Raw genomic sequence first — 27,005 nt, 5'->3', positions numbered from 1 at the left:
CTTTTGTCATTTCTGTCAAACTGCTCCAGAAAGGTTTTAAGTGTTTTTTTTTCTGAAACGTGTCAGGTGTGAAGGCTGGCTGTCATTGCATTGAAATCTTGTGGGTTAATTTTGTCATAGTTTTTGCTTAGCTGTACTGAAATAAATGTTGTAGGTACCAGTACAACCTATAAAATATATTTGGAAGTGTTTAAAAAGTTAAGAAAGTTCTACAGATATGTCTGGGAAGGGGTTTTGCTGCTAGAGCAGTAATTCCTTAACAGGAAGCATTGGGGCTTGGCAGCAGAGGGACTGTGAAAGGGTTATCAAGTAGGTCACCCTAGTAGGTGGGTAATAGTTCTTCTCCTCATATTGTTTTATGTAAAATTATTGTCGTCCTTTTGTAACTGCTGTCTTTTCAATGGCATGAATGCATTTTCTCTTCAATCCACTGTGGAGTTCCATGTGTCTCTTCTGCACATTACTTTCAGCTTGAATGTCCTGAGGTGAAGGTGTTTCTCAGCAAGTGTGCTTTGTTCTCCAGCTCTGCTGCTTTTTGCCCAGGATTGCTCAGCTCAGTACCTTGTTGATCTGATCATCCATGCTAGAACTCAAAAGTTAGAATTTTTGTTAATTATCAAAAGCAGGTTTGAAGAAAGACACATTCTCAGCAGCAAAGCAATAATGCCATGTTCAGGTATGATCCAACCCAAAATTAAATCTAATGATACTAATTAGAAAATTGCAGGCTCATCTCCAGAAGTCAAACAGCAAAACTGATGATAACTCTTCATATCTCTGTCAAGCCTTGTTAGGATTCTTTCAGCAATTATTGTGTTTTAAAATGCTGTAATATTCTCAGCAAGAGTCACTGTTTCAGCATGCTGAGTGCTGGGGCGATGTTGCTATGGCAGCCTTAGCCATGATTTCTTTCTCTTTTAAATGCCAAAATCTTTTTCCCCACAACGTCCTGCATTTTAGTTATTGGTTTTCTTCATGTTGAAATGGCACTTTTTAAAGTAGCAAAACCGTTTATCAGCCATTTTATTTATTGTTGCTATATCAAGTGTAATTGCTAGTACAGGTAATGCAATACCACATTGTGTGGATGATACTGCAAAGATAATCTAATCAAAAAGATTTCACTCGGTAGCATGAGTCAATAGCCAGAAAGGCTGCTGTGAAATGTTTTTCTGATCATCGTTAATTGTTTTTATATCTCTTTGCTGAGTTCATGTACCCTGAAGTACCAGCACCTTCTAACATGACACTGTGGGCTAAAGGTATTTACGTATTAACCTTAGTGTGATGAAAGCCAGATAGCAATTAACAAAGGGTATCAGACATTGGGTTGAGCTGCCCATGGGAGTGGTGTAGTCACTATCCCTGGACATATTTCAAAGACATGTAGATGTGCGCTCAGGTACATGGTTTAGTGGTGGCCCTGGCAATGCTGAGTAAATTGTTGGATTTTATGACCTTAAAGATCTTTTCCAACCTAAAAAAATCTGTGATTCTGTAAGATAAGCATACCTCACTTGAGCAGAGTTTTTGTGCTCTCACCCCCTTTTCTTCCACCAGACTGCAGCCAGCCCACTGCAGTGTGGGGCAGTGCTGAGGGCGCACAATGCGGCCTTCGTTCTGAACCATGCTGGTCCAGTGCCTCACAGAACTGAACATGCTGCTCAGAGGGGGTTGCAGTCACCTCCCTTCTCCCTGGTGAGAGCCTCACTCTCTGTTTTATGCTGTAAGCATAAAACATAGCTGATCCCCAGCTGATCAGTAGAGATAACATAATTGGATTTTATTCCTTCATGGGATTTCTTGTGTTCTTTTTTCTTATTTGTGGATGCTGGCATGACATGCTTTTACTCCTGTTGTCATGGCAAATCTGTATGTCAGGAGGAAAAGTATCTCTTGTTTATGTGTTACAAGGCTATTTCAGAAGTGTGTCCAGTGACAAGGTAATGAGATGTGAAGTTTTTGTGGTAGCTCACCTGTTTCCCCTCTCTAAAATCCTAATATGTCAGCTTTGTCTTCATGGGAATAACAGAATAGCCCAAACATCCCCAAGTAAAGCAGCAGTGTATTCCTCATGTTGAGCTTGAGGCTTTATTTTGTTTTGGGAAATTGGCTTTGTTTTCCCATGTTTTGGGAAGTTGAGGAACATAGAAGTGGTGGTGCCTGTGCCTACTGCTCTCTAGCACATCCAGAGACAGCTGTACTGAACTGAGTATGGAATTCTCCTGGAAGGAAATGCCTGCTAACAAGGCAGTCAGAACAAACCATGTGTAGTCAGTGAAGGCTTGCAGCATCTGGCTGAACACCAAGATCCAAATATTATTTTCTAAAAGACTTGATTTCTTGTTATGTGTTAATGTGACTCCTGGAGTGATTCTGAAAGAGAAAAAGACTTCAGCAGGGATTTGCATCTAGATTAGGTTTTGGGTTTTTTTCCTGGGTGAACCTGCATTAACTTTTGTTGTCGCTTCACATGTCTATGCTACAAAAAAGCATGGCTCTAACACACAAGACAACACGAGAGAAATAAGGGATCTTTATATGAGACAAGTTGCAGAGCATCTAGTCTGGAGCGTGGCAGGGGACAGGAGCCTGCACACAGCCCTGGCTGGAGAGGAGGAGGAGAGGATGTGGCAGGAGGTGCAGAGACACTTTGGGACCAGCCCACAGAAGGAGTGAATGCTCTGAGCTTCAGGTCTGAGCGTGGGCTTGGGGTGGGGAATGGAGAGAGGAAGCCTGCAGGGGAGGAACAAAGAGGGCGATTCTATTACTTGATTCTTGGCATTCCACTCAGTGGGCAGTGATTTGATCTTCGGTGGTAAACAGTGATTTCCGTTCATTTCCACCCACTGTAGAGAGAGGTAGAAAGGCTTCCCTCTGAGCCAGAGCTGCTGTCCACGTGTTCTGCTCTGGCCTTGTTCCCGGCTTTGGAGGAAGCAGTTTCTGTCCTTCTTGGGGAAAGATGGAAAGGTACTGCTGGTATTTGATTAAATCAAAGATGTGCTTTTGAAAATCTCCAACAAAGTAGATACTCCTCTGTGTACAAACACAGACACACACACACATATACACATATATATACATACACACCTATACATATGCCACAAATACTGTATATAAATTAAAATGACAGCATTGTACTGTTTGCTCTGAGCTGCCAGCTTTGGAATGGCTGCAATTTTGCAAGTAAGTGTTCAGCAGGAAAAGGTGATTTCTGTAAAAAGCTGTTGATCTTGGGTGTTGTAGCAGACAAAGAAAGGGAGAGCGAGCTCTGTCTTGAGTTGATTTTTTTTAAAACTAAAGTTATTATTATGCCTCTCTGGTGCCTTGAAAGCTGCATGCAGAAGGAAACATGATGATGACTGAGCTTTCAGAGGGAAACCTTGCACAAGCATATGTAGGCTTTACTCCTAGCACTTGGAGTTCAATATGCTGGATAATATTTGAAATTAGCATTTCTGTGTGCTACCCTCAAGCAACATGTGTAGGGAGCCACAACTGTGGAGCTCTTTTTCTTGGCTGCCATTGAATCTGATTGCTTGCTTTCCAAGCAATTCTTGGAGATTCTCCAAGCAATTCTTCTCTCTTCACCTCTTACGACTAGTACAGAAGTGATTTTTTAACGTTAAAATATCAGTTACCCACTCAAGTCAAAGTGGCTGAACTGTGTAAGTGGTGGAAGAAGAGAGTCTGAGAAAATATTTCTTATGTTAGCCCTGTTTTATGAGGAAATAGTTAATTTAAAAAACAAAAACAAACAAACAAAACAAAACAAAAAAACTAAAAAAAAACCCACCAAAAAATCCCAACTAATTTTTCTGAAACAATGGCCTGAAAATTCTAGAAAATTAAAACTAACTTTCTTTAAAGAAGCTGATAATCAATCTCACAGAGAATTTGTTTAGCCTACAAAAGGGCAGGTATTGCCTTTGGTATGGAAGTTCAGCTGAGATGCTTGATGAGGAAACTTAAACCTGAAGCACAGATGCAACCTCTTTTATAGCATATTAATTTAGTTCTAATTATAGAGATTGGTATTTGCAATGCTGCTTCCTCCAGATCAAAAAACACTCTCTCCCTTCCTGCCCATAAAGTGAAACAATAAAAATGAAAGAAAGTTACTATAAGTCTTAAATAAAACAAGAATATGAGAAAGAATATGTGCTTCAGGCAGCAAGTCCAAACTGAATCATCAAATGCAGTTGTGTTCTCCAGTCACCTTGCCTCTGGTAGGATCCTGTGTGGGTCTCTTGTGTGCCCTACTCTTTAGAGGAAAAACTGGTTGTATGTTGCTTAGTAAGTAGGGCAGTAAAAGCACATGGAAGTTTAAAGTATTTAACATTGTGGGGTTTTCTGTTTTTATTTTGCTCATTGCAGAGGGTATTTAAATTGGGGAAAATAATAAACTGCAAAATCTCCAGAGCTGGAGTAGAAGTGACATGCAGAAGCTTCGTGCTGTCAGCTCAGCCTGTTTGTGCATATGCTGAGTGTAGCATATTTAACTGCAGGTTAGTTTGGGAGCTTGCAAGCTTTGAGGTTTTTTTTTGTTTGGTTCATTTTCTGGATTTTTTTTTTTTTTTACTGCTTCGTAGCAAAATATTAAGATGAAAATACTAAAATAGCAGAAAGGTTTTACTCCTAAAATCTGTCATCCAGTCTTCTTGCCACTTTACATCACTTTGGGCAATTCCTGTGGGCTAGCTGGTACTGTGCCAAGTTAAATTTGATTTCTGCTTTGGTTTGAAGAAAGGATGAAGATTGTGAACTTGAAAGGAGAGGAAATGTGCAAGGATAGAATTTATAATGTCAGAACTCCGCATTTGGGGGGTAATTAAATCACACAATGCGCAATTGCCAGGAGCTCAAGCCTGAGATTAATTTGCAAACCTGGTAGAAAAACGGCTACAGAATTGCTTTTTGAATTTGACCTTTTTTTTTTCCCCACTCTCTTGAATAGAAGAGGGAGTGAGGAACACTTATTCCAACAAGAACCTGATCTGGGGAGGTGGCCAAAACCATGATAATGTCTGTACACTTTAAATAGCACATCCTCTTTCTGTCTGTTTTTATGTGTATGCTGGTTATAGGTTTTGGGGTTTTTTTAATTCTTCTGCTTAAGTTACCTCGAATATTTCTATGTGAACCAAACTGTAATGTTTTTTTCCCCTCTTTTGGTAGCTGCCTCATGACAGAATAAAAACTGGATGCAAGTTGTGCATTGAGAAGTGATTGATGTGTGCTTGTGCAGCTTGTAGCACTATGAGAAACACAGGTGCAGCTGATGATGTTTGCTAGAAGTAGATTGAAAAAGCAAGAAAATGAATTTTCACTTCTGCACAGAAAACCTGTTATAAAACTGCAGGGCAGGAAGCAATTCCGGAAGCAAAAACTCCATTTGTTACTGCGGGACAAAATGAAGAGGCTTCTCCAAGGCCAGGTAGATGATAATTCAAACCATGCACATCGCTGCCAGCTCTCCCCAGTGGAGATTGAGTCAGACATGTTTGTTTGTGGAATGAACAGGAGCTCTCCAAGTACTGAGTTTTCCATGGCTGGAGGGGACTTCCATCAGGATGGAGGACATGATTCCAAGGGAGTGAGTGAAGTGTGTGTTGGTGAGGTGGAACTGAACTGGGGTGGCTACGTAAAAATACCATGTTCAGTTCAGCAGAACAAGAAGGACTTGCAGGGAAGTTCTGGTGGTATCACACAGACCTCTTCTGAAATAAAGGGCAGAGTGTCTGAGGGGCAGGACCTTTCTTCCCTGAGCGTTACCATGAGCTGGAGGGATGCAGCTGAAAGGCAAGTGTGCTTTCCCAAGGAAAAGACCATTGCATACAAGAGTCGAAGAAGGCAGTCAAGAGACCGCTCAGCTGATGTGGTTGATTACATTGTTAAAGAGCTACAGGGAATAAGTCGAATCCAGACAGAGATTGCAGAGCTCCGTCAGCACCTCACCTTGATAAAAGGCTCTGTGGATGAAGTCTCCAGCTGTGTGGACACTGTCTTGAGTGAGATAGAAGGCCTGCAAGGTGGTTCCAGTGGAAAAACCCAGACTACACATGCTCGAGAGCCAAGAGGGGATGTACAAAAGGAAGAACCAGTGTTATATTTTTATGGCATCCCAGAGAAAGATGATGAAAACACAGTAGATCTTATCAGCAGTCTTTTGTCTGAATATCACTGTTTCAATGGTATTCAGTGCAGTAAGTATATAAAAGATGCTTATAGGTCAGATATTGGTACAGGCAAGCCATTAACGCCAAGACCAGCAGTTGTGAAACTTGTGAGTTGTGAACAGAGAGACTTTATTTTACAGAAGTCTATCCTTCTGCAGAGCTCAGGGGTCCGGGTTGCTACTAGTGAGGAGCAAAAGAGGCAGAATGGCCAAAGGGGCCAGAAAACAGATTCAGTCTCTTCGCAGTCTGGCTTGAAGAAAAACAATCATAATTCTGTGAATCCTGATGGAGCTCAGAGAACTGATGCAGTTGGGCACCTTCAGACTGACTCATGCCAGGTTAATTATAAAAGCACAAGTAGGACAGCAGAGTGTGCAGGGGACAGACTTGATTCTGAGCAGAAGTCAGCCTTGACCAAGAAAGACACCTTGATACTTGAAGCTGGAAAGGAAGCACAAACACTAAGCTGCAGTGAGCAGCCTTCAGATGACAGGGACCTTGCTGAACCTCCACAGGTGACCATTTCACCTAAATCAAGTGATGGGAATCACTGCTGCTCATCTGACTCTTCGGGCCATGCAAGCCAGATGTGTGCTTCAAGTAATGGTAGTGAGCAGAGGCTTGACACTAAAAGCATCACTGAGAATTCTTCTTCTCTTCTAGAAAAAGATGAGGGGATAACCACAGAAGAAATTGAAACAGACTATGATAACTCTTGCAAATTTACCAGTGCAGAGAAAGGTGATGTTCAAAGAGAAGATGTTTCTAGTGGGGTGACAACCATTAGCTATGATCATACAACAGATGAAATGGCTGACAGTAGTGACAGCTTGAAAGATATGATCCAAATGGACCTGAATGATCAAGATCCAACTGATCAGGTCTTTAGGGATGTCCTGGAAAATTCCCAGTATTTCCTTGACCACTCCCGGGACAACATTGATCTTGTAGACATGAAGTTTTACACTAACAAGCTTGGGAAAGCTATTCACCACTTCAGGTCTGCTCTGCAAGTGGTGTTCCATAAACTGGAGACAAGTGATTCTGAAATCCTTTTGGAAAATGATAGTGGCTTACAGATGGATGATGACAACACGCTTATGCTGACCAGTTCAGGTATGGGTGGCAGCTCTGACTACTTTGCAGAAACCCCTCCTAGTCAGTCCTCTGAGAGCCAGGCAAATGCAAATGTCAACAGTGAAGCATCTGCTCAGATGCAATTTGCTCCTTCCAGTCTTTCCTCTGTTTTGCAAGAGCCTCCTGTTTCCAGTGTGCTGCCATCATCTGTCTGTGAAATCCCTGCTAGGCAGCAGTTACCTCCTGAGGAGCTTGGAGAAGATGGGAACGGTCTACCTGAGCCAGGAAAGGAGTGCAGGCCCATGAGCCTTGACAAGGTGTGCGCAGAGACCATCTACCTGAACAAATGCATCAACAATTTCAAAAATGTGCTGAGGGAAAAGAGACAAATGCGTAGGAGACTCTTAAAAGAATTAGCACAGGAGGGAAACTGGATTTCTGCTGAGGAGACAAATTCAGGTAAAATGAAAAAATGTTTTTAAGGAGATGTCAAAATCTGGTATTTGTGCAGCCAGTGGCCAACACTTCATTCTGTGGGTGAACTGTAAACATTTTGTGAGTTTATTAAAAGTTGTGAACAAATAGTTACAAAGACAAGTACAACAGTGCTGTACAACAGTACTGACAAAACCCCCTAAAATTTACTGTGTAACATGCTGAAATGCCAGTTAGCAAGCTTCAACTTTTTTTTTTTCTTTGAGAGAGGAAGATTTGCACTGCTTCTTCCAAATAGCAGGTGTTGAGGTTTTTCGTCATAATTCGTGACTTGGTTTCTTGTTAAATATAATAGCTAAGACATGTGATAACAAAGTGTGCATTTGAGCTATAAGTAGCCAGATTTGCAGTTTTGAGAGTTGAGTGGATCTAGACTTCAAGTGACTCTGTCACAAAGTGGGAGTTCTCAGTGTTTAATCACTTCTAGATATTATCCTAGTAGAGACCTTTAAAATAATAAATACTACTACTAATAATAGTTAAAAAACTGGAACGCTTAAACTTTTATTTTGGTATTGTTTCCATAACTTGTCTATGAAATGGAAAATTTTTGTTTCTGGGGAACTACATCCCTTATTTCCAGCACAGATTCTGAAATGTGTGACCAAGGCAGATGTGAGCTGATACAGTGGTGGAGCAGTGTTGCTAAACTCATTTCCTGAGTCTGTGGGAGATAGAGCTGACTGGCATCTTTTGATGGGACATGTTTTGACAGCCTTGATTTGGTAAAACAGAACCTAAAGTTGAAGTGCAGGTCCATCTTCCCCCTTCCTCTCCAGGCAGTGAGAAGACTTTCTCAGTGTCATCCCTATGAGTCACTACACAGTTAAGGAAAGAGGCTTTGTTTCGAGACTGGAAGTTATTTTAACTACATCTTGAAATCTTCATGTGAACATGAAATCTTCTTGTGAACTTTCTTGTAGCAAATACTGAGTTCACTCTTCTTGTAATCATGGAAGCTGGTCAGAATGATCAGGGGGCTCCTCTCCCTGCTGAAGGAGTCATCTAATGCCAAGTGCTTTTCCAGTTACGCTGCTTTCACTGTGAAGAAACAATCTGTCAACCCATACTTGATTTCTGTACCAGTCATCCTCTCAGTTATGCAGATCATAAAGCTGGTAATCAGCTCTCTGCTTTATTATTTTATGCAAGGTCTTTAGTATAGAGTTGGCTCAAACAGTAAGTTTTTAATGAGGGAAACGATGGGAATTTTTAGTGGGCTTGGCACAGATGCATTTTTTTCTTGGGTAGTGTTTGTGTGGTGCTCAAGTCCTGGACATATGTCCTAATTTTAGAACCTGAGAGAACAGGCAGTGGTTTGGATTAGCATGTGCCACAGTACAGCAGAAGTACTGAAATAGCCTGTTTCTGAATGTGAGAGGAGGCTGCTCATCTCAGCAGAGTTTGAGCAGCGCAGGCATGTTCACAAGGCAAGAAGTAGCCAAAACAATTGAGAAGGAGGAACAGAGCTGCGCTTTGCACCTCAGATCTGGCTCCAGGATGAATTGGGATTTCTTGTCCTCCTCAGTTCAATTCTCTTGAACATCATCCAGTGATGTGACAAAAAATAGGTGGTACTTGTGTGCCACTCCCATAAGGATAGATCTGTAGTATATTTGGCAGTTGAAACTATAAAAATAAGTGTGTGATGAAGTCACAATGTAGGAAATGTACTCTGAGAGACAGAAGGAGTCAAAGATAGTGGAAAAAAGTGTATGAAGGATAAGAAAAGAAGGACCTTGGGGAGAAAACCCTGGAGATGCCAGGAAGCAAAGCAGCCCAGACCCTGACAGCTAGAAAGGGAAAGAGTTGGAACTAGATGATCTTTAAGGTCTCTTCCAACACAAAACATTCTGTGATTCTGTGACTATCTGAAACAGTGTTGTTTTGGCATGCATTTTTCAAGAAAGAGAAACTGCAGTTCTGTGTCCTGTTTCTATGTACTCAAGTTTGAGCCAAGCTTTTATTTTCTTCCTTTCGAGAAAGCATCATAACCTGGAATGCAATGAAATTATGTTGATTTGCTTTTTTCCCTGGCTGGGTAAAACACTCATCCCTGGTAGATGAGTGTTTGTGTCTTACTTTAAAAATGTCATTTGTTGTTAATAGCCTTTTTAGTTCCCAGATAAGATACACTGAAAACCCAGTTCTGCAGCTGTTTTTTGGTTCTGAACCTAAACCTCACATTTGCTCAAAAGTTCAGTTCAAGGTATTTTCTTAAATGTGGTTGGCAGCAGCCTCCAGCAAAGGAATGGAAGATAAGTTTGAAGGTGTTGGTAAATATGCATGTTTTGGTGAATCAGAGATGATGCACTGGCATAAAGGTTTAAATTATTTATAGTTGAACACAGATGCAAATTACTTAAAGAACTTGGAACTTGGCAGATGCATATAAATAATTGTTGTGTTTAATTGGAAGTCAAAAGAAAAAAAAAATAAAATATCCCCTGAAAATCTGAGGAAGCTTTTAAAGTTTGAATTTGAAAAAAAAGAAAAAAAAGTGTAAGTGAAGATGATGATAGTTTGAATTTGTTTAAAGTAAAGCCCTGCAATGCTAGAGATTTTGTGATATTTAAGGTAACTGCTCAAAAGTGAAATTGTGAAAGAATTCTGTGATCAGGGTTTAGCCAAGTTAGTCACCATTGATGAAGCTGTGAGTGCACGTGCTGAAGTGAGACACAAGATTTTAAATCTGTCTGCAGTTACTCAGAGCTTTGCCAAATTTTACATTTGGCCTGAAACTGTCCCTAACTGCCTTAAACTGATGGGCCTCAGAAATCAAAGATGAATATGGGTTTTAAGCCAAAATGGGTTTTTGGTTTTTTTTTGTTTTTAATTACCCAAAAATTAGTCTAATGCAAGATTCATTGCTTTGTATTTGTATAAAAATAAATTTGACCTACATTTGAGAAGCTCTAGTGCCCTGAGGTCTTAAAATTTGGCAGTGCTAGCCTGTGTCAAGGAATTTTCTGTGGAAAATCAACCCCAAATGAGCGGAGTGAATACGCTTTTGAAAAATATGTAGTTTGCATATGCTCACTGGTAGCTTGCTACTGTTGAGCTGTTGCTTTGCCAGAGACTCCATCTGTCCTCAGTGTTTTCCAGCCGGGGGCTAAAAGCAGGGTTTCCCTGCTCGACGTGACTGAGAGCCATGGCAGACCTGAGAGGGGACACGGGCCCGGGTCTCCCGCATCTTCTGCGCTTCAAGACTGGAGTAGAGTTCAAATGCAAAGGAATTAAAAATCCAGGAATGAGGGATGCCTGGATCTCCCTGAGACACACTGAAACCACCCCAGGGACCAAGTCAGAAGAGATTTGGCATGGGTTGGAAGGGCTTGGGGTGACTGTGTAAAAAGAAGGACAAAACCAAATGACTTAATGTGGAATTGTGTCTGTCTAGTTGAGGTTTTGCTTAATTAAACAGGACAGGCAGGGTTACTTCAGAGAACAGTCAGAAAGGTCCATGCCAAACAAAACACATTCCCATCTGAGTCTGGAAGGGACTGCAGGTTTCCTCAGTTTCTCCAGGTCAACTGGTCTGTGCAGAGCAGATTGCCAAAACAAAGCCCTCGTGCCACACAGGTGGTTGCAGCATCCTGCTGCTTGCGATTTCGCCTCCGTTAGCTCCAAAGGTGAAGCCTGCAGGGTGGCCCAGAGACTTTCTGTCCTAGTGAGCATCCATGCAAGCATGTCTTAAGGTGGGGAACAGGATTTTTTATTTTAGCTACAATCCAGCACTTTGTTTTCTAAAGTAATTTGACTTCTCCTTAGCAATTGAGTTAAAATAGCTTCTCTATTTTCCTGTCTTAGTGATTGCATGTCTGTAATTACACCCATATAGACAGTAACTTCAAAAACTATTTTTGCTTTTAAACCAATTTGAGTGTCTCCTGTTGCCATGAAGATATTCCTTCCCCTCCATCTTTCATACACAAATGAGTAATAGGATTCTTCTGTGCAGATAGAGAATTATCTGATTGGAAGACTTAAAAAATATCATGTCTGTACCGGAAGTTTTGAGTATGACTCTCATGTAACTTTACTAGCCTTGAAATTGCCTATCCATAAACATGAGATTTCATGTGGGAGGCTTCAGGATTTTTTTTTTTTTTTTGATCAGAGGAAAATTGCCTAGATGTATAAACTCAGAAAATATCTCTCTGCATTATGATATTTGCAAAAGCAAAATGTGTTCCGTAGGAGCTGCCAGTTTCCTCGTACCGGGCAAAGTATACAGAGAGTGAGGAAGGGAGCAGGGGGGATGTTTCAGATGCAGGGATGCAGGCAGTGGATGCAGTCTGGGGGAGAGGGGAACAAATTTGTTCCTCCCTATAATAAATCCAGGGTTTTTTTCCTGTATGATAAATGGCAGCTCCAATTCTGTGTTAAGATTACTTAAAATTTTTCAGTTAAGAAAACAGGAACAGTAACTCTAATAAGAACTCTCAAAAGCATATATTTTAATGCATGTGCAGTTATGGATAAAATTGGATGAGTTTAACTTGAGGTTGTCTGTTAGAGATTAATTGTCTGGTGCATGTCCCAGGAAGCACATGGGAAAACTGCTGCCCGAATGTGTTATCAACTTGAGGCAAACCTTTACCCCTGTTTCTATAAAAATCACTATACAGAACTCATGGCAGAAATCTGGTCTACTAACTTTTGTTCCTCTCCTTCTTGTCTTTTTTTTTTTTTTTTTTCTTTCTTTGCAGAAGGAGGTAGAGGAGAGCTCCAGGTTGTACATGTTGTCCCTTGTAACCAGCATCTCTTTCTGAAACCCCTGTGTGTGCGTCTCATCTTCTGTAGCCAATTGGTCCTGCTGAGGCGCTGAGATTCCGTTTAGCATGTCGTGATTGTCTGAGGCGTTGTTAACACTGTGTATGAGTAAAGAGTCTGTTCAGTGCCTATGACCTTGTACAAAGAGGAAAACAGGAATGCTTGGAGTGATCTCCTCCCTTTGGTGCTCTGTGGGGTGTGTGTGATGTGCACAGGCACCGCATTAGTAGAGGACAAGTTGTTCATCTTGTCTTTTCCAGTCTTCCTCTGCATGGATCTTGTTTAAACTAAGTATTTCCTCATTTTTCTTCAGTTATATTATTTCATTTCATCTCTGTCTGGCTTATCCACTTTCATCAATTAAAGTCAAAAATACATCTGGACGGTAGTAGTGAGATTAATCAAACTTGGATGCTGAAAGATGTCTGCTGCAAGTCCTGTGCCTTGTTAGGTAGTCACTTTGCTTTGAGCCAGAGCCCTGTGCCCCATGGGAAAGACAGAACCTTCTCCTTAATACATGCAGTTGTTGTCTTTCTAGTCATGAACTGGTTGCCTCTGCCCATTATCCTGTGAGCAACAGGTAACTCTTTCCTCCTAGGAGGGTCTGCAGAATTATTTTGTTGACTGCTGTGTGCTTTGTCAACAATTGTGTTAGCAACTGTATCTCACATAGAGAAATTTCTGGCTTTGGAATCTCAGCTCTTTTATTTTCATGGCTCTGTGCTGTGTGTATTCAGTGCCTGCTGTGCTTCCCCCTCTCCTGTAGCTGTATAAATAAGGCAAAACTGGCTTCCAGGAGAAGCTGAACCTTGCATGGATTTTTGGGCCTCCATGCAGATGTCATCCCTTGAGTCCAATGAATTTGCATTTCTGAGCTTTATTGGCTCATATATCAGCAGTTTTGTTTCCTTCTTACTGGTAAATATCTGTCAATTAATGCTTTTTCAGGAATGCAGAGATACCTGGTGTCAAATATTGGTGTTAAATACAGTCCCCTTTTGACTTCAGTGCAAAACCACTGTAAACCTCCTTTAAACTGCTCACCTGGCAGCTAGAAAGGTGGTACTGGATGATACATCAGTTGGAAGGAGCTTCCTTTGGGGCTCTTCAGCCCTTAATAAATGGATCCTCTTGCAGAATACAGAATGAATTTAAAATAATCCCTTGACTTGTTGAAGCTTTGGATTCCATGTAAAATGCAGTATGCTTGAGTGAATGAAGACATTGAACCACAAGACTGGGAAGATTTAGTTCAGTCCGACTCTGTTAATGCCACTGAAGAAATGCACTAATTAGGCATGACTCGAAGTTTAATTTAGTCAGTTGCTCCTTGTTTTAGCCTTATTCAGATTAACCTATATCTAACTGAGGGTTTTGAGGTTTAATAATAAAACATGGTATTTGAAAACAAGTTAGAATGATTTTCAAAACAAATAAGATGTCATTATTGATTTTTTTATCTGTTTAAATGAAGCGGCATAAAGCAGCTTTACATGTTTTACATCTGATTTATATTTTAAGAGGATAATGTGCTAGACACAGTACTTAGATGTGATGGAAAATTACATTGTTAGGAAGCCTTTTATCTGGAGAGCTAGATATGTATAAAAGGCTAACAGATCTGTGGATGTTCTTTCTTTCCTTTGTGATGCTCCAGACTTTGTGATTTATTTTATTTCTTTTTTTGCCCCTCTGTCCATTTTATGGACCTTTGCTTCTACAGAAATGCATAATTGTTTGTTTTGTCCATTAAAGTATCTTCTTGTGTTTGAGAGAATTTGCAAAATTTTAAAATTGCAGCTTTGTTAAATAACTTTTCAAGTTACTTGTAAGCCCAGCTGCTGCTTTTCCTTAGTAAGCAAAACTCCTGTTGTTTCCTTTATAGGCTTCACCAAACATTGACTTCCCTATGACTGAATACTTTGCCTTAAGTAACCATGTCTGTTGCCTTGTTTAATCCAGGGCCTTCAATTTATGCTGCTCTGTCACTGACATAGCTTTTCTTACTGGTTCTTTGTTGATCAGAGACTTTAATTACTTGGAGAAGACCTTTCAGCAGGTGGTTGTGGTATACTATACAGCTTTACTGTGGGTGAATATACTGCAGTACTAGGGAGACAAGCACTTCCTCATTTTAAAATATTTGTTGGATAGTAGCTATAAAAATGTCATCCACCAGCATGAGAAATTTTAAAAAATCAAATAAGGATGTGATGGTCTGTTTTGTTTACATGTTTATTTCTCCGTTGTTTCAGTGCTCTTATATGTGCTTACTGGAGGTTAAAAAATATTAAATTTCAGATTCAGTCTGATGTGGCTGCCTTCAAGGAAAGATCAAGTGACAGAGCTGTGCAGACACGGCCATGAGCCAGCAAAACACTTTCTGTGACTTGCAGTATGCGGATGGATGACAGGGTGTTAAATGTGTCTGCTTGCCATTTGCCTTCCCATTTGTCCTTGGGAAAGACAGCGTTATAAACCTCACAGGTGTTGCAGTGCTCTTCTCACCTGGCTGTTGTTTCTGCTGCTTGCCCTGGCTCTGACCAGCTCAGGCTGCTGCCATGGGCTGAACTTGAGGAGACCCGTGGCTGGTGAAAGTCCCAGGGCAGCTGCTGGAGCCCTGCTGTGTCCTGGCGTGAGTGTTCCCTTTGAGAGTTGGCAACTCACCACCTGCAGCAAATCCATCTGGATGGACAATACTAGTGTGTGCTTTCTTTAAATGAGGAGGAATATATGAAGAATTCTTACCCACAAGAGGGGTGCACACTGTGGATTACTTTGTTTAGCTGGCATTGATGGAGATGTCTTAAACATGCCAGCATGTGTAGCTAGTACAGCCTCTGGTTCTTTGACTTCGTCAGTGCAAGAAGAGACTGCAGAGCAGTTGTGGTGGCTGCCACTGTGTGATATTATGTGCCATTTCCTTTTAATATAAACCTCCCAATGTCATTCTCTGCTGTGGTTTGGTGTCTGCTGCTCCTTTTGAAGGGCTTCTACAGAGCTGTCGTCGTGACACACCTTTGAATTTTCATCCTCTGTTTTGCTGTAGTTCTTCTCCTATTCACCTGCCCGTTGAACAAGCACAGGAAAAGGTTCTTTTTGCTAGAGTAAACAAGATGTTTTGTTCTTCTCCTTATAGGATTGTGTTTACATACTCCAACTGCTTTTGCCATTTTCCTTTGTGATTATTTTTTACTTTGATGCAGAATAAAACAGATTTCATATGCTTTTCTGAAGAAATCTTGCCAACATAGTACAAAGGTACTTTTACTTCTGTGGAGACATTTCACTGGACTTATTCTATGGATTATGTTCTGTTCCTGCCTGGCTGTATCATAGAGGCTTATGGTCAGTGTGATGACTAGAACTCAAATCCATTATTTCCTGCTTTTCTCCACTGAGGAACACTTTGTATCAGTCAAATTCATGGCAGCCTTTGGGGCTTTGACCTTGCCATTTTTTCCATGTTTGATCCTCCATTGTTGCAGTATTTACTGCTATCAGTTCTTTCTACCGGACCTATGAGTTCAGTGTCAATAATTCTCCTGGGTTTGTCATTTCCAGATTTTATCAGCAGATCCTACTTACTCCCACTAGCTTCCTTATTGCGTTGTCCATGACTGGCTCAGTTACAGTTACTTGTTTATCCACCTGAAAGCTCCTTCCTCCTCCTCAGCTTATCCGGTCTTTATTAACGTCATATGGCACTGCATCAAAAGGGTATTTTTTGAAATGAAAATTCAGTTCATCATTCATTTTATAGTTAGAGAAAAATAGTTGCTTTGTGAAACAAAACCTGTTTTTCAATACCCTCCATCTTAATTCCTTCCTTCATGTTTGCTCAGAACCCTTTCAAGCTTTGGAAGCCATTAATGGTCCTACACTAATCTGGATCACATTTCCCTCCTTCACACATACACACTTTAACTGTAAATACTGCATTGGCTCTTCTACAGTCTCAAGGCACCAGCCCTCGTTTGATGGATGTCAGGTGCTGGTTCTCTTGGCATTTTCTCAGGGAGAAGGCTGCCTGGAACAAATTAGCTCTTTACTTTGCTTTCAGCAGGTGATAACTCCTGCTTTCACACAGCCATCACCTGCTTTGGCCCCGCATCAATATTGCCACTTACTGAAAGCTCTTTCCTTTGTTTTGTGCTATTATGCCCAGATGATTTTCAATCTTGACACTAGAGAAGCTCTGCCTTTTGTTTTTATTCGCATGTCTGAAAGACTTGATAAAAATAAATTATATTTTTGCTCATTTTTTAAAAAACCTGGAATTCCTGGCAGGTATTACTTGCACATCACAAATCTGGGACATGATGTAGGTTTGTTTCCTGATCATACTTTCTGCCTTCCCCACATCCACATTCCTGGCTGTTCTCTGTTGACTTGTGGTTGCCTGTAGGAAATTGCTTAACTAGGTAACAACTTTCCCTCTATCTCTCCTTCCCCCTTATTCCCAGATTCTTGATGTTCTTGTGGTCTCCAGTCTGCAGTGAACACACCGTTTTGTGGTCTGTTAACGTCTCAAATATCAGTCACATTTCATTCTCACGTAAAATGATTTAAAACCTTGTTATTACTGACTTCTGCCATCAATGTTGCCACGTTTGTGTTTGTCATTCTCTGTCATTCAGCACAGCTGAGGCATTGGTGTCAAGCTCAGTCCAGTATGAAAGCTTTGTCCATTTTAGTGTTGCTTTCTAACCACAGCTCTTCCAAGTGTTCAGATGCGAAGGTAGAGATGTCCTCCCCTGTGTGCTCAGAAGAATCTGGTTGCATTTACTTCATGAAATCTCTCTTGACCAGCTGTTGGTTCGGATCCCTCTGGAGAAAATGCAGACTTCAGGCTGAGGGGTTTTGGTAGCAAAGCTTGGTGGAGCCTGGTGTGCTGCTGCAGCTTTGGGGAAACAGGCATTCCGTTATGGATAACATCGTAATGTTCAATCTGTTTAAATACATAAGAATAAACATTACTAGTAGGTAGTCTTTAAATCTGGAAATTCCCTAATTTGTAGGACTCAAAAATACAGAGTTTGGACATTTGTTTCTGTACAAGTTGTTACCTCAAAGAGACCTTCTTTCCTTGGTTATTTCATCTCTTCTTGGGAGTCTTTATCTGTCACCTGTGAACAGTGTGGGGTTGCACAACTCACACAGAGCATAGGTTAGAATAAAAAGGAAAAGCAAAAAGAACTTTCTTCTGGGGCTGTGCTCCTTTATCTTGCATAGAGTTGGGTCTTATTTCCTGACTCAAGCTCCTTTACTTTGTTGACTCTCAGGTTGTGAGTTCCATGGCTGGAAATACTTTCTTTTTCACTGTGTGCAAGTTGCAGCCTCCTTTTTCTCATGGCACATGTCATTATCTGAGGTTGGAGTTTTAGCTATTAGCATAATGACCTGCTTAGTCCTTTGTTAAAGCAGCATTTCTTTGAGGGAGTGCAGGAGAACATATGACCTGTGAGCTGAAACATAGAAGTTTCTAGTTGTGGATAGCTATTTTCCCCTTGTCCAGAACCTGTTGTTTCTTCCAGGTACATTGCATGTGTTCAAATACTTATCACTTCTAATTAAGTCCACTCAAGATCTGCAGAGAAACACTCTATGAATGTAGTCTTAATGTGAACATAAAAACATGGTTTGAATTCATCAATATGAATCCCCACATTTGCAGTCTGTGATGTTTTCCATCACACTGTAGAATTCCAGTTGACCTGCAGGTGGTGGCCCTTGTTTCATGTCTGTCAGAAGTGAAATACTTTTAAATAAATGAGTGAAGCTGTAATGGGACCTCTCTGCTTAGGAGACTAAAGAGTCTTTGCATTTGGGCACAAGCAAAGCTCACAAGTGTTCATACAGAGGTTCATGTTAATCTGTCATTTGTGCATTTCATAGAAGTGCTTTTAATTTATAACATCTTCGTTGTGACCACATTCATGTTAAGTGGTGACCTGTAGTAACAGGAGCTCTCCAGTAACTTGTTGGAGTTGGAAAAAAAAGAAAACATTTGTCTTCAAGACTGCCTTTTGAATGTGGAGTTGCACTGAACAGGCTCTTCAGATTCTAGTCCTGGCTGTTCAATGAAATTGCATAGTCTGTCTGTGTCTGTATGACTTATCCTGACATCTTGGTCATTGGAGGTGCTTGAACGAGTTTCTGTATGCATTTGCCTGCATGCAGTGTGGTCTGTTACCCTTTCTGCAGAATACAATGCAAACACTTTTACTGGTGTTTCTGGAAACTAATTTCATGTTATTTTTTTTTCCCTTCTCCCACTTCAGGGCCAAGATGAGGCTGATCCATCAAAACCACCGTGGCTCAAAGGAGGGTAAGTATCCCTGTATTTATAATCAGAGTGTACTTTAGAAGTCTGCAGTTCAGTCTAAGTAAAAATAGCATTTATGATGTTTTTAATAAAATAATCAAGTGGCCAAGCCTCACTGAGGGCCAAGCTGCTGCAGTATCTCAGTCTCTTCTAAAGCAGTGGAGGTGGAATATGCAGCTCTTCCAGAGAGACCTGAGATTAAGAGTAAGGCTATAGCTGGAATGTATAATCTATAATGTCTTGGTGGCAAGCGCTTATGGCAGCAGTATTAAATAATTGCTGCTGAGCACCTCAGAGTGGTCCCCATGAAATCCTTTCTCCTGGATCATTCATTGGTGGCAGCAGAAGGGAAAGAGTAGCTCTGAAGGAGTGCTGTGTCTTCTGCTTGTAAAAGATGATGATAGGTTTGGGGGGGTCTTCTGTACTTGCAGCAATTCCTTGTAGTAGTTAAAACTGCACGAACTCTAGAAATTATTGCAGTCTGTATTTTTAAAGCATTGCTCATCATGCCTGTTTTGCACAGATGAGAGTGATCAGGTTGTGCGTCCTCTCCACAACACACTGCTTGCAGCAAATGAAGCAGACAAATTCTGTTTGTAATTGCAACGTGACACTCCGTGGTAATAGGTGCCAGCATGGTAGCTTCCCTGGGATCCTCTGGCAGGAAAAAGACAGTGACACATTTTACAGGTTATGTGCCTGGTACATGGTCAAGGTGATTTGGTTTGATGGTGGGGCACCCATTAGGAGCTGTCAGTCAGCAGCAGCAAGATTTGCCCTGAAATCTCAGCCAGACGTTGGCTTGCTTAAGTTAATTCTCATAGTACTGAAGGAAGCTTCCCTAATAAAACATAAAGTTAAATTGGAGGCTTCATTATATGGCTTTCTCCTTTTGGAGTCATTGTTCTGTGGTGTTGGTATTCCCACAAATCGTCACCTGCGGATGCCTGGAGCTGCCTAGCAACCCTCTGCTTTTCCCAAGGAACCTGGGACTTAGTGAGTGGGCTGCTGGAGAATTGGCAATTTGCAGGAGCAGGAGGCAGTGATTTATTGTAACTATAAACAGCACCTTCTCCTGCTTTAACAAGGAGACAGTGTACTCAGTTTATTGGTTCATGCGCATCAAATTATTTCCTAGCCTGAAAGGTAGATACACCTACAAGTCCTGAATTATTTAAACATGTGTTGTCAATTCAAGGCATTGTTTGCTCTAGTCTGTAATTTTTTTCTTTTCTATGCAAGATACAGCTGAACAGTCTGGCTAATATAGTTTTGACAAAAGTTTGTCATACTCACTCATCCCATGCAAGGGATTCCCAGAGAAGCTGGCTGTGGGATGTAAACCTTTAATTCAACCCTTGGCCACCTTTTGGCTTATTAGCCTCAAAAAGTAGTAAATGATTTATGTTTGGAGTTGTTCTTTCAATGGGAAGATTACATTTGTGGTGTCCTTTGAAAGAAGTAGGCCTCCTCTGTTATTGCAAACCACCTTAGCTTGCTTAGATTGTCAAGATTTAATGGAAACCTCTGTGTGATACAACATGTATTAAAAGATGAATACGTGCTTCAAGCAATTTTCATTTATAGCATAATGCAACAGGAGCTCCCTGTCTGTAATCACTGGCTTTGGAGATATCACTTCAAAAGAAAATGTACAATTGGTATTATGGATCAGTCTCTGAGTGTAGTATCTCATATCTGTATCTTTTATTTATTAGTGCATATTATCTTCTCATACAGAAATGCTATTCACTCTTCAGTACAGCTCTCTATAATGCTATAAATATTACATCCACTGCAGAGGAGAGTTATCCTATTACATATAAAACTGCACTGTGCACATTTGAGGCACTGTCAATTCTTCTGTTGTTAAGTGAGGTAGCAGTTGTGCTTGAATAAAGGGACTGAGGTAGCTGAAAGCACAACACTTTTGAAAATCAGGAATTGTTGAATTTTTTTGTTAATATTAACAAGCTAAAAGCAGGTCATCTGGGTGTGTAACTATGTATGTCCTAGTACAGCTCTCTTCAGTGACAAATACAAGCACCTTTCAAATACATTTATCATCCTGGCTTACCACTGTTTCTGTCATAAACCTCAATCTATCAAAAGTATTTTGCAACAAACCAAGTTGCAACTAGACATGCACAATAATTTATATAGCCTCATCTTGAATTTATAAAGCATGCAATTTTAATGTTTCTCTTCTTTCTTGGGAAATGTCAGAGTATCACAGTTTTCTTTCAATTAAATTAGAAAAAAAATTTGAAATCAGGTAGGAAAAAGCTGTTAGCCAGGAGCATTAACTCTGGAGTTTTACTTGTGATCATTTTGTTGAATCTTTTCAGGTTATACACTCTCCCTTTCAATTTTATATATGCTTTCATAATGCGAGGGATTTACACAAATCCTTGACTCAAAGCTTATCAATAAGCTGTGTTGTGGTTCAGGTAATCCCGGGATTCTTTGCATCATCTGAGTAGTCTGCCATGACACCTATTTTACCTCAAAACAGTATCACCAGCATCAGAAAGATTTTGTGGCATGAGGGCAGCAGACAAATGTGGCAATATAAACATATTTCTTACTTCTTTATGTGGGTGAGATTTTTCTATTTTAAGTCAGAAGGGATTTTTGCAGTATGACTTGGTCAAAAAGTTTTTCTGCAATTCTCTATCGGAAGTGATGATAGTCTCTAGTAAAAAAACACAGCGTGGCCTTGCTGTGAGGATTTCCAGTATTGGAAAACTGCACTGTTGGAAAACTGGGAAGCTGACATGGCTCTTGCAATTACACATGACTGCTCACCTTCCCACCAGGCTTGTTCAGCCAGCAGCAGCTGTCAGCTCAGCCATGGCTTGGACACGTCACCCTCCTACGCCCCATCAAAAAAGTCAATTATACTATTACAATTCTGTCACATGTTTCTGTAATAATGGACTGCTTTTCTCTTTGTCACAGCCTCATGCTAGGCTGTGTTGTGGCATCCTTGTCCATTCTCAAGCTGTAGCATGGGTTTGGTCTGGGTGTTTTGTTGTTTGGTGTTTTTTTGCTTTTGGCTGTATTTAAGTGGGCTTGAGTAGGCCCTGCTCTCTAATGGCTGCGGGTTGCCTCTTGTCATTTATCAACCTCATAATTTTCACGGCATGTGCGAATTTGTAGTGGCAGTTTGATTTCCTAGATTGTTTGGAAAGGTAGTTTTTATGGCTGTTTGAACAGTTTGTTCCACATTCCTTTTTCCTATAATTTTCCTGCAGAGCCTTTTGACTGGGTGTGTTGTAGTAAATCAACAAAATAACCTGGCTGAAATTGCCAGCCAGTTTATCACACAAATACCAAAACATGTAAGCCAGAGTGGCAGAGTGTGGAGAAAATGGCTAAAGATGGAGAGGCAGAGCGTTCCCTTGCAGTCTCTGTAATCGAGAAGACCTCAGAAGCCATATTCTTAGTGTTAGCAAGGCCTGAGACCAGAGTGGAGGTGGGGAGGGTGAGAGAGACACTGAGAAGTGCTGTGGATTTTGCCTGCTGGGCTGGGTGTTCATTGTGGGGAGGAAGCTACAGCAGAGAGGTGTGTGCTCAGTTTCCACCTTTAGGAAAAAGCATTATCTTTTAGATAGTCCTTAGAGATGGATGCATTTTCTGAAGACCTTTAAGCTGGATTAATAGGCCATCTTCAAGCGCAGGGGTACATCCATGTGGTGTTACCAGTAAGTGGTAGGATCCAGGTATAATTATTCAGGCTGGTCTCATTGGGAAGGGGAAGTAGGTCAGAGTGTTTTATTTCATCAGGCTCTGACTGTTGCTGGGGTAATCACCAGTCTGCTTCATTGTCACTTCTGCCAGCAAATGCTATCTCTTGTGTGTACAGGTCTGCATGGCTTGAAATGCTGAGCACCACAAATAGTCTCTTTTATAGAAATAAAAATAATATATTTTCTCCTCTGATGTCAGTTTTTTCCTAACAATTATATGGTCCTCAAGGGTGAGTATTAGGTGTGTTCCAGACTAGAATCAGAAGATGGCAGCATCCTGCCCCGGGGCTGATCCTCTTTGTTGTGCTCCCTCCCAGCCGCCAACACCAGGCAGGAATGTCTGGATTGTTGCATGTGAAGAAGATAAACACTTAATCGTTTTTAGCATTAACTTTACACTTTCTTAAGTATAATCTTCTGGCTGTTTTACTTGCTGCAGTAAAGCATCACCCTCTTTACCCCTCCCAATCCTAAATTAATTAGTTGTTTTGTTGGTTTTTTTTCCTCCTGAATTCCCAGGCCTGCAGGTGGTCTCTATGGCATCGATAGCATGCCTGATCTGCGCAAAAAAAAGCCAATTCCACTTGTCAGTGATCTGGTAAGAGATTTGTTTGTTTCTCTTCTGCCACACAGCATTTGCACAACTGACTTTACATTCTTGATATTTGGGCACATTCATTGTCACTTCAAGAATCTCAAGCGTTTTATTAAATTAATTCTTATACTAAAGGGTTAGGAGTACTACTTAAAAAATCTCAGTGAGAATGATCTATGGTTTTGTAGACAATTTCATTCATTTCACAGAATTAGGGTATTTTTCATGTTTTTATCCTTTTTATTTTACACAAAATATTTTATTATTTTTCGGCCTGCAGAATTTTAAAAGGTTTTCCTAAAAATCACATACCTTAGGGAAAGTTATAACATCCGTGTGAAGTTTGGCAGCTTACCAGAAGGCTGGAATTTTAGAGGATAGATAAACGAGCATATGTGGTTGGATTTTAAAGCTATTTGCAAAATTGCCAGTAGACTTCTGCACTGAGGAAGCATGTGAACCAAGTGAGTAATGAGGACAAGTTTCATATGCTTGTATGATAAGGCTTCTGCAGGACAAATGGTTTTCTGTTGGTTGTATTCAGTACACGTAGCGATTTCATACTTGAGAGAAATGCTGTAACAGCTGAAAGACCAAAGTTTCTATATCCTGTAATTCATGTGAAAAGATGCATACAATTTTGTCTGCCAGCTTATACATGGGCAGCTTGGCATGTGTCTAGCTAACTGCTTGTATCTTAAATCGTTGCAATAATGGCATTAACTTGTGTTACTTCCCTTGAATGCATTCATTCTCTCTGTTCACAGGCCATGGTAAGTGGAGGTGAAGACTATCCATCAAGTCTTTGCCAGAAAAAAACCCTTACTTTATGTTATTTCCCCCTCTACTTCTTTGCTTTTTGTTTGAACCTACCTTATTGCAGTGAATGCGTATCCAATACTCTGTCCTGCTCCATCACTGTTGGAATGAACTTTTTCAGTTTCTCTTGAAACAGCATAAACCAGAACATAAGTGGTACAAAACTGATGGAGTTGGATGATTTCAAAGCAAATGCTGCTGTCTTTAAGTATCCTTCTCTGCCTTCATATTACTGGAGAGGCTGTAGAAATCCCTTGTATGCCACTCTGAGGTGCTGCAAAGACAGTGCCCTGTGCTGTCCACAGCTGCAAAGCAGTGCTGGCATGATGTGAAAGACAGTATTCTGAGGGAAAAATGCAGTTCATTGTGTTCAGTGATGGCTGATGAATGTGATACACTGTCACATTCAAACCTCTGCTCCCAACTCACTCCCCTTTCTTTTATCCTTGTTACTTGCAACCTCTTTACTGTCACATTTTGGGGTGTTGTATGTTTTGTAAAGCGGGTGAAATAATCTCCCTTTGGATATGAATGAAGTTAGATATGCAAAAGTGAGTCTGTTGTAGTGACCTCAGACAGCAGAAGGGCTACTGTTGCTACCAGAAAGTGAAAGTGGAGATGGGAACCCAGGTTTCATTGGCAATTCTTTCGGAGAAACAAATAGAAATTTACTAGAGTGAGACTGATTATAGACAGATGGAAACAAGTTGGAGACCTTTCACAGTATACATTTGACTCCTCTGAGATGTGAACAGTCATTTAAGAAACCAACTTAAATGCAGTAGATTGCTGGTTTGGTGTCTGGCATGACAGAGTCCCCTTGCTCACATCTCTAGACATGTAATGCCACTGCACTTGTAAATGTTGGTGGTGAATAACAAACTTTCTTCTTCCCTAGTCACTGGTTCAGTCCCGAAAAGCCGGAATTACCTCAGCAATGGCTACTAGAACCTCTCTCAAAGATGAAGAGCTGGTAAGTGGGAGGGTTACTTGACTTCTCTTAATGCTGACTAAGCAAATTAAAGGGATTTGGCTCTCTGAGATTCAGAGCCAGCTTCACAGATGTCTGGAAATATAGATGCAAAGCTTCCTGTATCATTTGGTCAAAGAAACTAAACACATAAAAGTAATATTTAATGTATCAATATGATCCTGAAAAATGTAGAAACACAGAATCACAGAATATGCTGAGTTGGGAAGGTACCCATCAGGATCATTGAATTCAACTCCTAGTCCTGTATAGGACACCACAAGAAGCATCATCTGCCTTGATGGTGCTGTCAAACATGTTTTGATTTCAGTAATCTTACCATTTCCTTCTGTGCTATGTGCCATAAGGGACAGTGTGCTTTATTCAAGGTATTTCCCATCCGCAAACATTAATTGTTGTCTTCCAGTTTTTTTAGCACCTGGGAAGACACTTTTGGAAGGCAAGGAGTGTCCTCTGACACTGCATGTAAAAATTTAATGCATTTGTCCACCTCAAATGTGTAGCTTTATAGCACTGGTCATGCCTTTTCCTGTGAAACCCTTGCATTAACCAGCAAAAATATGCCCAGTCACCTCCCTGGATGTTGGTTTACATGTGCTCTTGCCTTTCAGAAATCTCATGTCTATAAGAAGACCTTGCAAGCCTTAATTTACCCCATCTCTTGTACAACCCCACACAACTTTGAAGTGTGGACAGCCACAACTCCTACGTACTGCTACGAGTGTGAGGGGCTGCTGTGGGGCATCGCGCGGCAGGGAATGCGCTGCGGGGAGTGCGGGGTCAAGTGCCACGAGAAGTGCCAAGACCTGCTCAATGCTGACTGCTTGCAGAGTGAGTAGAGTTCAGTGGAGTGTGGCTGCTCCAGAAATTGTTGCCAGAGCCTTCCTAAGTGTACTGCTGCTATCTCAGGGATCAGTGAAGCTGCAGTGATTGAAGTGACTGTGTGTTTTCTGAAAAGGTGCCATTGGGCTAAACCTACCTCCTTGGGGCACAGACAGCTCCACTGATGCAGAAAATCTTCGCAGCATTGTGCTTGATGTCTTTTTAAAGAAGGTTTAATTCTTTACTCTTTCACATCTGTTTGTTGGTTTTGGTTGATTTTTTGATGGCTGATTTGGTTTTTTGCTTTGTTTGCTCTGTTTGTGTCAGCTCAGGTTGTGTATTTGCTAGCATGTCCTCCGTTGAAGTAAGGGCTGGATGAAGAGGGTATGAGGCTGAATGTTCTGACATTTGTTCTCTCCCCCCTGCCCTGGTATTGCAGTCAGGTTGCTTGTTTCAACCATCAGTCTGTGCCCCTGTTTTAAGCTTTTTAGAGCAGCACTGGGCTTGTGCTTAGGATATAGAGTTCCTGGATTTAGCTTGGATTATCTATACCAACAGCAACCTGGGAAGGCATTTTGTCTTTTCAACAGTAGGCCTGCTTGGCTGAACCACTTTAGAGACTTAGGGCTGAGTTAACAGAGATGGTGAGTCAGACACAAAGGTGTTGTTCAAGTATATGGGCAGTATTTAATCTTCCTACTAGTTTTTCTGATTATTTCGTTGGTGTAAAAAACTAAGTAAAAAACAAGTCTCTCTTTAAGGAATTCTGTAACTTTGCAGAAAAAATGACACACAAACAATGGAGAACTTTAAAAGGAATTTGATTAAAGGGGGGGAAAAAGAGAAAAAAGTATTCATTTAGGCATCTACCTTGGTCCAGTTTTTCTTATTTGCTTGAAATACCATTTTTTAATTCAGTCTCAAATTTATATATATTCCTGCTTGAGAGCAAAATACCTCAGTCTAAGTAGAATAGAAATTCCTTCCATGTGTGTTAAATGTTGAGTAGGAAGGCGTGACTCTTTTTGTTCACTCCTCTTGTCATTGTAACTTGATGGACTAAGTCCAAGGAATCAGAAAAGTTTGTGAAGTATGAAGAGACTTATTGCAAATCCCTTTCAGCAATTCTACGAATTTGAAAAGTCAGATCTTGTGATCTGAATGGGGCTGC

At 40.8% G+C, this 27,005-nt stretch overlaps 1 protein-coding gene across 5 annotated transcripts in view; it reads left to right on the top strand.

Moving 5' to 3' along the window:
- The window catches only part of UNC13B (unc-13 homolog B), a 206,892-nt gene that overhangs the window by 103,246 nt on the left and 76,641 nt on the right, over window positions 1-27,005 (top strand). For 2 of the 5 annotated variants that reach the window (XM_054283504.1, XM_054283501.1), the window contains exons 2-7: window positions 5,179-7,715; window positions 12,464-12,537; window positions 18,812-18,858; window positions 23,127-23,205; window positions 24,920-24,994; window positions 25,624-25,843. In XM_054283504.1, the coding sequence (XP_054139479.1) occupies window positions 5,282-7,715; window positions 12,464-12,537; window positions 18,812-18,858; window positions 23,127-23,205; window positions 24,920-24,994; window positions 25,624-25,843 (2,929 nt within the window). In that variant the 5' untranslated portion in view covers window positions 5,179-5,281. Of the gene's footprint in view, window positions 1-523; window positions 677-5,178; window positions 7,716-12,463; window positions 12,538-18,811; window positions 18,859-23,126; window positions 23,206-24,919; window positions 24,995-25,623; window positions 25,844-27,005 lie in introns of all 5 variants that reach the window. The other 3 variants (XM_054283502.1, XM_054283503.1, XM_054283505.1) reach the window with 3 other exon arrangements.

Source organism: Melozone crissalis, unplaced genomic scaffold (genome assembly GCF_028551555.1).
Source record: "Melozone crissalis strain CALT ecotype California unplaced genomic scaffold, PUWL_Pcris_2 ptg000036l_1, whole genome shotgun sequence".
NCBI lineage: Eukaryota > Metazoa > Chordata > Aves > Passeriformes > Passerellidae > Melozone > Melozone crissalis.
The sequence above is the reverse complement of the archived record's forward strand: the minus strand, read 5'-3'. Positions and strand labels throughout refer to the sequence as shown.